Source organism: Cicer arietinum, chromosome 7 (genome assembly GCF_000331145.2).
Source record: "Cicer arietinum cultivar CDC Frontier isolate Library 1 chromosome 7, Cicar.CDCFrontier_v2.0, whole genome shotgun sequence".
NCBI lineage: Eukaryota > Viridiplantae > Streptophyta > Magnoliopsida > Fabales > Fabaceae > Cicer > Cicer arietinum.
Window position 1 is genome coordinate 35,077,021 of NC_021166.2, and position 13,716 is coordinate 35,090,736.

The following is a 13,716-nucleotide window of genomic DNA, read 5'->3' on the forward strand; positions in this document are numbered from 1 at the left end:
GAAAGTCGGCTCACACTTGAGTAACATCAAGTCTTGAGTTCAATGATAAAGTACACTATTAGAATGATTGCAAGTACTTGAATATAGATACATCCCAAAGATTAAAAGTACTTGGACCATAAGTATAAAGTTGGAAGGTTGAGTTTTACTCTTAATAGACATATAGCATAATTTTACTGAAATACATATTATGGGTGTATTTCTGATATAGTCTACCTATGTGAGGATGAAGTGAGGCCGCTTCGAAGAGTTAAAGGGCTTGACTCTTAAATTCTCATGAAAAGGGTACATGACACAAGGCCTTAACAAATGTGTCATCTTTATAATTCTTTCGATAGTACCGAGATTTCATGTGTAAGTTGTGCACACTTGTTCTAATGAATAACTAGTTCAAAGCTTGTCTACCAATCTATTCAGGATAAGTGGAACCCATAGCTTACTAAGTAGTGGTTCAAATCGTAAGATATCATTATCTGAAACTATGATATTTTCAAAATTATGGGACTCAGTATATTTTGAAAATGGTGGGAGATTGTGAGATATTTCCAAAATATTGGGTAATATATGCATGTATAATTGGTGATATTTGACATGAAATTGTTGTTGGTTTAGTGGTTGTGTTCATTGTGTGTAAACATAAGGTCTCGAGTTTGATCTATGCTTCTGCCTTATTTTTTGGATAAATTCAGCCTTGAAAAGACGCGACTGTTCATTAAAAATGAAAAGACACAATGGTGGTTCGAACCAGTGTCCTACACGCGAAACGTAGCATTGATCAACCACCAGACCAATGCAATGGTTTAATCAATATTTGAACGGTATATGTATATAGCCCTTCGTAAACAATGGCAGAACCAAGAATTGCAACTCTTTCTCAAGTGACATTATTTTTCCTATAAATAGGGTCACTTTGGACAGAATGTAGACACGAATTCTAGTGATTGCCATCCACTTTTCTCACCCATTCTTATATGCTAAGTCATCTTATTTTTTTATAATGCATGAGTAAAGAATATAAATCATTCTTTTGTAACATACTATTGAAAGATACTCTTGGTGTGAAAGTGCAAATCATATCAAGGTTTTCCAAAGTATCATGAAGGGGATTCGCTGATTATCTCATTTGCATCCGATTGGTGGGGGCGAATCGAACATAAAGGCTAGTGTAACAACACGCTTTGGAATTTACTACATATAATATTCATCAACAACTTCACTATTAAAGTCTTGCAGTATTGTCACCAAAACAGATCCAACATAAAATTGATTTTTTAATCTTTAAAGAGAAACTAAAACATAAAATTTGTAATTTACTATTATAATTTAAGATTGAACGAGTCTTACTATATTTCCTATTTTAATTTTAGTATCATTTTATCGTCTTAAATTTCGTTTAGACAAAAATAAAGTGGAAACAAGACAAAATTTGAAATGATTACTAAGAAATATTATACTTTAATTTTCCTTATAAATAGGAAGAGTATTTATATATCTCACTCCTTTATCTTTGTGCTTTCTCTCTCGATCTATCTTTACATCTTTAGGTAACTCTCTTTTTCTGCTCTCCATCTCTCAATGGTCCGACAAAACTTTTCCTTTTTCCATCCACGACCACATTCACTTCATTAATAAAAAAATTTATAACTCAAATAAAAAAGCTTCACTCTCTCTTTTCCCTTTAACATATGAACACAGCAAAGAAGACAAATCCTAGTATCCTACTTTGACACCTACTTTTGTTTTGTTTTGTTTCACTTGGTCCCTGTCTCAGTTGTTCTGCTTGTCGTTTCATTACACTATGAGGCAAATTAAGAAGTCAGGTTCCAAATTAACGTATTTTATGGTCTGGTGTTTTCTGGCTTTGAATTGCTTTCAAGAGTTTGGATCCGACGCTCAACTCATACCACAAGATGAAGGTATGTACGCTATGAATTAATGCTTTCTTTGATTCCTAAGTCTAAAGAGGCTATACGGTCAAAATAACACTTCCAAAACAAATTGCCTTTGAGGTTTTAACTGCCCTTCCAACTGTTCCCTCAAAAAGCAATATATATGTACATAGAAATTGAGAAATCTAACATTGAAATTAATAATACAGCTGTGCTATATATCTTTTTAAATCAGTGAATATGTACGATTTAAATCGGTTTTACCTTTGAGGAAGAATAAACAATTTAATAAATATATTGTTTTTTTAACGTGTTTCATTAACCGACTTAAAATGTAAATCATCTTGTTAAATCGATTTAGTTTAACCGACTTAAACATTATAAATTTAGTTCAATAAATCATTATTTTAAGTCGGTTCTTTTGAAAAATTGGCTTAATAAATAAAGTTATAATAAGAATTATATTTTAACAAATTTTTCATTTTTAAAATATAAAGTACAAATAAGATATCTCTCATTTATGACTATTCTTGACAAGATGAAAAAAATCATATACTTAACACATGAAATTCCAAGGTCGAGTTTTGATATGGAATCAGATGATTTAGACGTGCATTAACAAAATTACAAAATCACATTGAAGTATTATTCAATACACATATTCAAATAAAGGCTAAATTACATATGTGGTCCTTTAACTTAATTTCAGGTAACGTTTTAGTCCTTTATCTTTTTTTTTTTCCCGACTTGGTCCTTTATTTTAATTTTAAGCGACAATTTGATATTTTATGTTTTAAAATTTCAACAATGTTATCCTTTTTTATACAAAAATTCAAAAAAAAAAATCAATTAAAACTCATAAAATTAATTATATTCTTCAATATAATACAAATTTCATCAAATTCGTAACGCAAATCTTCAAATAAACTCATATTTTCATACTTTATTTGATATTGTTAGGAATAAAGGACTAAATCGGGAAAAAAAAGATAAAGGACTAAAACGTTACCTGAAATTAAGTTAAAGGACTACATATGTAATTTAGCCTCAAATAAAAGACCAAATAAATAAGAGGAAAAAAAACCCCTAAACGTTAATTGAAATTAAGTTAAAGGATGATATGTGCTATTTAGTCTATTATACAATAAGTTAAGTTCTACTGTGATCATTTTCATAAGTAGTCTATCAAACTAATAGTATTTAAACTTTTTTAATAACAGCTGATATTATTCTTTAAAAATAAAATATAATTTGATTAAAATAAATTATATTGAGATACATATTTATTAAGTATTTAAATTTATCGAGTCGGGCAGCCTGTTCGTAAGTGATGGCTAATTAGTATTCAAATTACGAAAGTTTTGAATACTGCATGGCTAATGTCAAATATGCCATTGACCATTACTAATTCTACATGGGGATTGACTTTTATCTCAATTATGTTCTAATTGAAAGATACGCTTAGGTAGCAATGGACAACTTGGCCTTGGTAATGGACAGTTCAACCTGCCCCCAATTATGATTGAAGCTATTTTCATCATAATAAAATGATTTAATCTATTTTCAAACTTCGATTTCCCCTTAACGAATATCTAGATCTTCAACAACAGCTACAGAGCCGTTGAATTTCAGAGGAGTTAATTAATCTAGTATTTTGATTTAACGTCTTTTTGGCTGCTGTGAAGTATAATATTTTGCACATATTCAAATATTTATAATCTTAAATCACACTTATGAGATGATGAAGTATATAAATCAATAATTACTATATTTAATTTAAAATCAGTTAAAAGATTACGCCGAAAATCACAGGAAGCCACGAAGACTTATAGATGATATATCAAAATTTTACTCTAGCTAACTTTACCTTCTTTCATGGTGTGGAGATAGAATCTTAATTGCATGTCTTGAAAGTGCACCCGTTTAATATTGTCAGTCGAAGATTTAAGGTCAAACAATTTAAATTATATAGTAATAAAATTAATCATATATAAACAATCTCAATTATTTATTTTTTTATTGAGAGAGCAGTTTTTGTATCAAATTTAATTTCTTAAATTTAATCATCCTTGGTAGAAAGTTGTTTCAAAATCTTCAATATAAAAAGTAGATAATTAAATTATTGATAATAATTAAAAATAAATAATTAATTTCTTGAAAAATATGTTCATTTAATCTCTATCAAATAAATTGTCTATTTTTAATTATTATTAAAGATCTAATTGTCCATTTTTTTTATAGAAATTATATATGAGATAATCAAGTTGATGAATCATCAAACAAGTTAATAAAAAATTAATTGTCTAAATGTGGTTCACCTAAAGACTAATTTGATCTGAATTATTTAAAAAAAACCAAAAGATGCTTTTATTTTTTTTCAATAACTAAATTGAATTTCTCAATAAAAAAATCAACTTTTACTCTAATATAAATCAACTTTTACTCTAAAAATATATTAGATGACTTTATAAAATAAGTCGTGATTTATCTTTTTTCATGCAAAGTCAATTACATTATTATTAAGTACCAAAGTAACATATGCTTTAGATGGATATGTTAATATATGCTATCGTACGTATGTCATGCTTTATAGCGTTATATTATTGACCAAACCTTTCTTTGTTGAACAAAACATTTATAGATTCATCATGATGACATCGAGCAAAAGAAATTATGGACTACTTCTTTGTGTATCTATGATAAGAGTATAATTTTTACTTTTTTAAAGTAAGTAATTAGCAAGATTAAAATTCTAAATTCATATCTACATTTAAAAATCTTTACAACTACTAAGAACTATATATAAGATAATATATAAGATAATAAAGTAAAATTACATATTTAACTTTTTAAGTTACGTCGAGTTACTGTATAGATCTTTTAAATTTTTTTCTTTATTAAGAGCCTATTTGATAAACTATTTTTAAAATACAAATTTGGAAATTGTTTTTGGTTTTTCAATTTTGGGGACTATAAAAGTAAAACTGTTTTGGTTTTCAATTTTCCTTTTTATTGATATATAGAATTGTATTATACTTTGATTTAGGATTATTCAGTTTAGTTTGTTTTATATAGTTAGTTATTCAGTTTAGTTTGTTTTAGCTAGTTAGTTATTCTAACTAGATTCTCTCTTATGTATGATTAGTTTTTGGGGTTTCCTATATATAACCCATTTTTCTTAGTAATACATACACACAATGATTAATATTCAGTAAATTTTACTCTTTCATTTTGTAATATGGTATCAGATTTTAACAAATTCTTGCTTCCGCTTCATTTCTCAAAACCACTAAATTTTCCTTCCAAATTTTCTCACTGATATCAAACCCATAATTTTTTTCCAACTTTCCCAAATTTTCTTGCTTCCCCTTCACTGATTTCTCAAAACCCTCAATTGTTTTCCAGATTTCCCAAACCTAGAATTTCTTCTCCTCCTTCATCTTTCAAAACCCAGATTTCCCCTTTCCTATCATTCTTCTTCCAATTCTTCCGATTCCGAACCACAAAATGACACTACTTCTTTCCCTGAAAAAGATCCCGCCCTCAACCCTCGTAACCCTTATTATCTTCATCCTGGTGAGAATCTCGGCGTCGTTCTTGTCGTACCACCCTTAAACGACAATAACTATCACAATTGGAGCAAGGCCATGAAACGTGCTTTATCATCCAAAAAAAAGATTCAATTCATCAATGGATCATTTCCTCAACCGGCGTCCACTCATCCTGATTTTGAGCTATGGGATCGTGCCAACAATATGGTCATTTCTTGGATTACTAGAACATTATCTTCTCATATTTCTCAGAGTACTATTTGCATCGACACCTCTTACGATCTTTGGTGTGACCTGCACGAAAGATTCACCAAAGGTAACCATTTTCGTATTTCTGATCTTCTTCGCGATCTCCACTCTATCAAGCAGGGAGATCGCAACCTTTCGACATTCTTCACGAATCTGAAAATCTTATGGGATGAGCTCGAAGATCTTCGCCCTACCCCTTCTTGTGTTTGTTCGCCTACCTATAAATGTAACCTTAGCACATCCGTCAACACCTTCAAACAACAGGAATATGTTACGTGTTTCCTCAAAGCTCTGAACGACAATTACGCGAATGTGCACACACAAATTCTTCTCATGGACCTTCTCCCTTCCATTAGCAAGGTATATTCTATGGTGGTTCAACAAGAACCGAATACCAACCCTACTACGCCCGATAATACTGTCTTTCATATCAATTCTGAAAACCCTAGCTTTGGTGGCCAAGGCCCACCCAACATGCTCGTGGTAGAGGCCGAGGTCAATCGAAAAATCAAGTGTTTTGCACCAATTGTCATAAAACAAATCACACAGTGGAAACTTGTTACTTCAAACATGGTTTCCCCCTAGGTTATCGATCACATAAACCACCTACTTCAAATTCTGATTCTGCTAATAATAACAAGACGGTTCATTCTGCAATTTCAACTCCAGATGATTCTTCCACTCAACTTTCCAAGGAAGATTTTAAGCTTCTCATTAACCTTCTTCATTCTTCAAAGCAAGATTCTATGCACGACAATCAAAAATCGGCCAATGATTCCACCAATCGTGTGATTTCCAGTGTCTCTAATACAGGTTCTGATTCTTTAAACTTCTCTTTTTGGATATTGGATTCAGGTGCTTCTGATCACGTTTGTCCTTTCATTCAATGTTTTTCTACAATCGAAAGGATTAAACCTGTTTACCTTACATTTCCTAATGGTAACCATATCTTTGCACATTTTTCTGGCTCCATTATTTTTGATGGATCCTTATCTTTACACAATGTTCTCTTTATACCTCAATTCAAATTCAGTTTGATTTCAACTTCTAAATTAACCCATGACCTGAATTGTAGGCTAATCTTTAGTAAAAACTCTTGTGTTATTCAGGATTCACATACCCAGAAGATGATTGGGCTTGTGGAGCATCATAATAATCTCTATGTTCTCAAAAAAATCCCCTGTTTTGTCCTATGATGAATTTGTTTTGTCCTATGATGAATCTGTTTTGCCATCTGATGACTCTACCTCACTTGATTCTATTTCTTGTAATAAACAGGTATATAGTATCCTTATCTTTACACAATGTTCTCTTTATACCTCAATTCAAATTCAGTTTGATTTCAACTTCTAAATTAACCCATGACCTGAATTGTAGGCTAATCTTTAGTAAAAACTCTTGTGTTATTCAGGATTCACATACCCAGAAGATGATTGGGCTTGTGAAGCATCATAATAATCTCTATGTTCTCAAAAAATCCCCTGTTTTGTCCTATGATGAATCTATTTTGCCATCTGATTATATTTCTTGTAATAAACATGTATATAGTATGAACTCTAATTCTTTTGATATTTGGCATTATAGGTTAGGACACCCATCTACTTCTGTTTTGCACAATATATGTAAATTGTTTCAATATGTTTCTATCAATAAAAAAGTGATTTGTGATGCTTGTCATTTTGGTAAATTTTCTAGTCTTCCTTTTCCTTTAAGTTCTATCATTTCTTTACATGCTTTTGATTTAATACATGTTGAAATTTGGGGTCCAATTGGTGACATTTCAATAGATGGATATAAATACTTCTTAACCATTGTTGATGACCACACAAGATTCACTTGGATTTTCCTTATGAAAGCTAAATCAGAAACTAGATCTAAACTCCAGCACTTTATCACCTTTGTTTCTACCCAATTTTCAACAAAAATTAAAACTATTAGAAGTGATCATGGTGCTGAGTTTAATATGCCTATTTTTTATTCTGATTTAGGTATTTTACATCAAACTTCATGTGTGGAAACACCTCAGCAAAATTCCATTGTTGAGCGAAAACACAAACATCTATTAAATATCACCAGAACTTTACTTTTTCACTCCAAACTTCCCAAATGTTTTTGGTCTTTTGCTCTTTGTCATGCCACTTTTATTATCAACAGATTGCCTACATCTATATTGCACAACAAGACACCTTATGATATGCTTTATAGCATGCCACCTACATTTAATGACTTAAAAGTGTTTGGTTGTCTTTCTTTTGCTTCAACTTTATTAAATAATAGGACTAAATTGGATCCTAGAGCTCGCAAATGTATCTTTCTTGGATTTAAACAAGGGACAAAAGGTTATGTTTTATTTGACATTCATACACGTGATATTTTTACTTCACGAAACGTTGTTTTCTATAAGCATATCTTTCCCTATCCTTCCATTGATTCTATTAATGAGCATTGTATTCCTAATGATGTCACTGATTTTACTACACTTCTCTTTGATGATCCCATTTATATTGTAGATAACATTGATCATGTGTCTAATATACCTCATAATTCACATTTTGATAACCATACAAATATTATTAATGATTATACTAACAGCCATGCACCTCCCTTACGAAGGTCCTCTAGAAAAGGCAAAAACCAGCTTATTTGCAGGATTTTCAACGCAATATAGTTGTGGCTGATCATTCATCTAATCCTTTATATCCGATTTCTTCTGTTTTAACTTATAACAATTTATCACCTGCACATTTTTCTTTCATTTCTGTTATTTCTTCTGTCCAAGAACCCAATACTTATAAGCAGGCGATCAAACACCCTTGCTGGGTTCAAGCTATGGATTCTGAAATTCAAGCTCTCACCCAAAATAATACTTGGATTTTGACTCCTCTTCCACATGGTAAGAAACCCATTGGCTGCAGATGGGCCTATAAGGTAAAGTATAAAGCTGATGGTACAATAGAGCAGTATAAAGCTAGATTAGTTGCTAAAGGTTTTACTCGAGTTGAAGGTATAGATTTTTTTGATACATATTCCCCTGTCGCTAAACTCACAACTGTAAGATTACTTTTATCTATTGCTTCTTCTCAAAATTGGCATATTCATCAACTAGACGTGCATAATGCATTTTTACATGGTAATTTAGAAGAAGAGGTTTACATGCAATTACCACCTGGCATTTCTACTACTAATCCTACACATGTTTGCAAACTTTTAAAATCCTTGTATGGCTTAAAACAGTCCAGTCGTCAATGGTTTGCAAAATTTTCCACAGCTTTATGTTCTATAGGATACTCACAATCTGCCTCTGATCATTCGTTGTTTACCAAATCTTCTACTAATAAATTCACAGCCTTATTGATCTACGTTGATGATGTTAATGTTTCAGGTAATGAAAATTGCTGAAATTCATTTTATTAAAGATTTCCTCAACAAGACATTCAAAATCAAGGACTTAGGATACTTGAAATACTTCTTAGGACTTGAAGTAGCTCGCTCCAAGGCTGGCCTACACATCTCACAACGAAAATACACTCTAGATATCTTACATGAAGCTGGTCTTTTGGCTTCAAAACCAGCTTCTATCCCTATGCAGAAAAACAAGAAATTTTCCAAAGACGAAGGCTCTTTCCTACCCGATCCTACATCATATAGACGCCTAATTGGTTAGCTGATATATCTCACCAATACACGTCCCGACATCAGCTTCTCTGTTCAACAATTGAGTCAGTACATGACAGCACCAACTTCTGAACATCATCGGGCTGCAATTCAGATTCTTCGTTACCTCAAATCATCACCAGCTCAGGGACTATTTTTCCCAGCATCTTCTTCCCTTCAACTCAAGTCCTTTTGTGATTCGGATTGGGCTAGTTGTCCCGACACACGCAAATCTATTACTGGTTTTTGCATTTTCTAGGTGATTCTCTTATATCATGGAAATATAAGAAACAAGTTATCGTCTCTCGTTCTTCTACTGAAGCCAAGTATAGAGCCATGGCTTCCACTGTTTGTGAACTTCAATGGCTTACATATCTTCTCAATGATTTTAAGGTTTCTTACACAAAACATGCACTTCTTTATTGTGATAACCAATCAACAAGACATATTGCCTCAAATTCTTCCTTCCATGAACGCACCAAACACATTGAGCTCGATTGTCACATCGTTCGTGAAAAGCTTCAACAACATCTTTTTCGTTTACTTCCAATCTCTTCGCACCTCCAGCTTGCCGACATGTTTACAAAGTCTTTGGATCCTACACCATTTCATACTTTTTTATCCAAGCTTCGACTCACATCCATATGCTCATCAGCTTGAGGGAGGGTATTGATATATAGAATTGTATTATACTTTATGATTCAGTTTAGTTTGTTTTAGATAGTTAGTTATTCAGTTTAGTTTATTTTAGCTAGTTAGTTATTCTAACTAGATTCTCTCTTATGTATGATTAGTTTTTGGGGTTTCCTATATATAACCCATTTTTCTCAGTAATACATATACACAATGATTAATATTCAGTAAATTTTACTCTTTCATTTTGTAATACTTTTTGCAAAAAGCCAAACAGCAAAAAAGAAACGGAGAATTAAACATTTTGATTAATGGCGCATGTGTAACAAATAGTGAACTCACCTGCCTCCCAAATAAATGTGATTGTTGACTTTTACCCTCATCCATATGAGTCTTCAAGTTCACTAGTTGATTTTTATTCATATATACTTTATATAGATCCACTTCTCATCTGTTCCTAAAATAACAATTGTTTCACGTTTTCTCTATGTGATAATTTTTTTTAAAATATGATTAAATTATACTTTTAGTTCTTTAAGTTATTTTTTTGGTTTTATTTTGATTCTTTAAATTTTGATTTTTCATCTTGATCTATTAAGATATAGAAGTTAAACATTTTAATCTTTCCAATTATTTTAATCCTTTTAAGTTATAAATATAAAATATGTTGGTCATTAAATTACAAAAATGATACATGTTGGCCCCTTAAATTCAAGGTCGACTATCAATATATGCAATCAGAACATTGACACATAACCTCTAATTTGAAAATGTCTTAATTTTTATTTTATAGTATACATCTTTTGAAAAATTACATTGATATCTTAATTTTGTCCGTTAAACACTATAAAATTTTATATTTTTACATTATAACTAGAATAAATATCTAGTTTGTCAATGACAAGGATTGCAGTCTACTAGAGCCATCACTTACCACTAATGATTATAATCTTTCCAACCATTTGTAACTTAAAACAAAATAAACCAAAAAAACTTAACGAATGAAAATTAAAATTAAAAAAAAAAAACTTAAAGAGACCAAAATTGTATCATTTTTATAACTTAAGATATCAAAATGTTTAATATTTGTAACTTAAATGACTAAAATGAACAAAAATAACTTAGAACTAAAATGTCTAATATTTATAACTTAAGAGATTAAAATTAAATGAACAAAATTTAAGGATCAAAATGAAACCTAAAAATAACTTTAAAGATCAAATAAATAATTTAATCAAATTTTAAATATGAAAAATATAAATTAATTCAATTAATATATCCAAGATTATTTTGATTTTAATTTGAAATATATTTCATTTTTCTATTGTAGATTCATAACTTAATAAAAATATATATCTTGTTTACCAAGTTATTATACAATAGATTAACATTTTCTTCAACATTCACTTAAATTTCACTCTTTCTCTAAAATAGTTTTTAAAAACAGAATTGTCAAATGAAATTTTATTTTATTTTCTTCTTAAAAATAGTTCCTAGAATTGATTTCCAAAATAGTTTTTGAAAATAAAATATCAAAATTGAATCAAACTGATCCCATGTCTTTTAAGTTTCATTCCATTAACAAAGTTTCCTTGTTTATAACATGTTTATATCATTGTTCTTATTTGCTGTTTCTATTATAAAAACACTTCGTTAAGTTTATCACCTTCATTAGATTCTTCGTGTCCTTTTTTATATTCTTTCTCTTTAAACCCAAAAAATATCTTTCTTTTTAAACCCAAAAAATATCTTTCTTTTTAAACCCAAAAAATTCAACTTCCTTTTTATCCTTTTTTTTTTATTATCTTCTTCATTTTATTCATCTAACATCATCTTTTTGTTCTCTAAAATTATTGTCCATTCACAAAATCAAACCAAAAACAAGAATTAAACCAAAAATTAAATTTAAACCAGATCTCGCTCTTTTGAAAATTAGATTCAAAATAAAACCAAAAATCCATATGTAAAATCAAGAACAAATTTAATCAAATTTCACCCTTCCGAAAATCTATATTTAAAACAAACCAAAAAACAAACTAAAAATTGAAACCCATAAAATTTAAAAGCTACTTGAAAAATTGTCCGAAAATGCATAATAATTTTGGATCAAGGAGAACTTGGAGGAAGAAAGGAGTAAGGATACTGTTTAATTGAAACTGTTCGAAATCAAATAACAATTTGACATGAAAAACTATTCGAATCACATAATAATTTTGTTTAATTGAAACCCATAACAATTTCTCAGTGGAAGAGAAGTATCAAACGATATTAAAAAATATCTAAAATTTTAGATTTTGTGGGTTTTAATTTTGTTTGGGTCGAGAAAGTGATGAAAAACGAGGAAGAACGAGTCTAATTTTTATTTATTTATGGAAATTGTTAAAAAGACTTACATAAACGAAATGAAACCTAAATGACTTATTTGAGGAAAAAACTTGAAAACCTATATGAAATTAGAACATAACTTATAAGATCACGCGTAATTTTGCCTAAAAATGATTACATGCCGACTATGATCATAAACAGCAGTATCATTTTCCTCATATTTCTTTCAAAATTCTCATATTTCTAATAGTTTGGTTTTGAATTCATTCGTTAAACTAAATCAATTGATTTGTGTATGTTGCAGTGAAAGCTCTACAAGCAATATCGGATAAACTAAAGAACGTGAATTGGAAAGTGGCAGAACGTTCCTGCATTGAGCTTGACGGAGGCTTTAATAATAACAATAACAATATAAGTGATGAATTTGTGAGGAATGTCACTTGCGATTGCACTTTCCAAAATAACACCGTTTGCCATATTACTAGCATGTACGTTTTTTCTTTATATTTTTAATTGCTTCAATTATGCAACTTTAATCAAACCAAATAAATTTTGTTAAAATAAAAAAGGTATTGTAAACTTTCTTTACATCAAGCAGTGGTTGTGTTGTGCTCAAAGTGATTAATAAAATTCCATTGTTAGATGTTGTTGGAAAAAAATAAGATAATTAACGATAACTATCTTAATAGTGCGGAATATTTTTTCCTCCATATAATTGACAGAAAATTAAATATGAGACAAACGCCAATTTTAATTAGTCCAGTAAAACTTTCACTATAGTAATTAATGGATACACAAAGAGTCTTCCTAATAACAATAAAACTACTCAAATTATATATTAAAAGTAACAAACCCTTATTTTTCTTCTCTGGCAACCGTTCTTCTTCCGTTGTTTTTCTGTGTATTCTTAGGAATTTCTAAATTCCTTTTATTACCTTCAAGTGGGCCAAGCCCATTAAATTTTTTTTTTCTTTTTATTTTAATAATAATAATAATAATAATAGTAAAATTGATGGGTTCCACTTGAGGAGTGAGCCCACTCAATAAATCTCCCCCTCACGACTCAAGTGGGAAGGTACTGCTCAACCATGCCTGCTTTCTTTCTACAGCATATCATCTTCGACACAGGCAAGATCTTTGTCATCATATCTGAACCATTCTCATCAGTATGAATCTTTTCAATTAAAAATGACTTCATTTCCAGTGCATCTCGTATCCAATGATACCGCACTTCAATATGCTTCGACTTTGTATGAAAAGTCGAATTCTTGCTGAGATGGATCACACTCTAACTGTCACAGAATAACACAAACTTATCTTGCTTGAGGCCTAACTCATGTAGGAATTTCTTCATCCACAAGAGTTCTTTGGAAGCTTCAGTTGCTGCAATGTACTCAGCTTCAGTAGTGGACAAA

The 13,716-nt window shown here is 30.2% G+C and overlaps 1 protein-coding gene across 4 annotated transcripts in view; it reads left to right on the forward strand.

Annotated features, from left to right (window-relative positions):
• Nucleotides 1-1,496: 1,496 nt before the first annotated feature.
• Nucleotides 1,497-13,716, forward strand: part of LOC101488947 (probable LRR receptor-like serine/threonine-protein kinase At1g53440) — a 23,304-nt gene continuing 11,084 nt past the window's right edge. For all 4 annotated transcript variants that reach the window (XM_004513205.4, XM_073363925.1, XM_012719404.3 and 1 more), the window contains exons 1-2: nucleotides 1,497-1,916; nucleotides 12,606-12,789. In XM_004513205.4, the coding sequence (XP_004513262.1) occupies nucleotides 1,799-1,916; nucleotides 12,606-12,789 (302 nt within the window). In that variant the 5' untranslated portion in view covers nucleotides 1,497-1,798. The remainder of the gene's footprint in view (nucleotides 1,917-12,605; nucleotides 12,790-13,716) is intronic.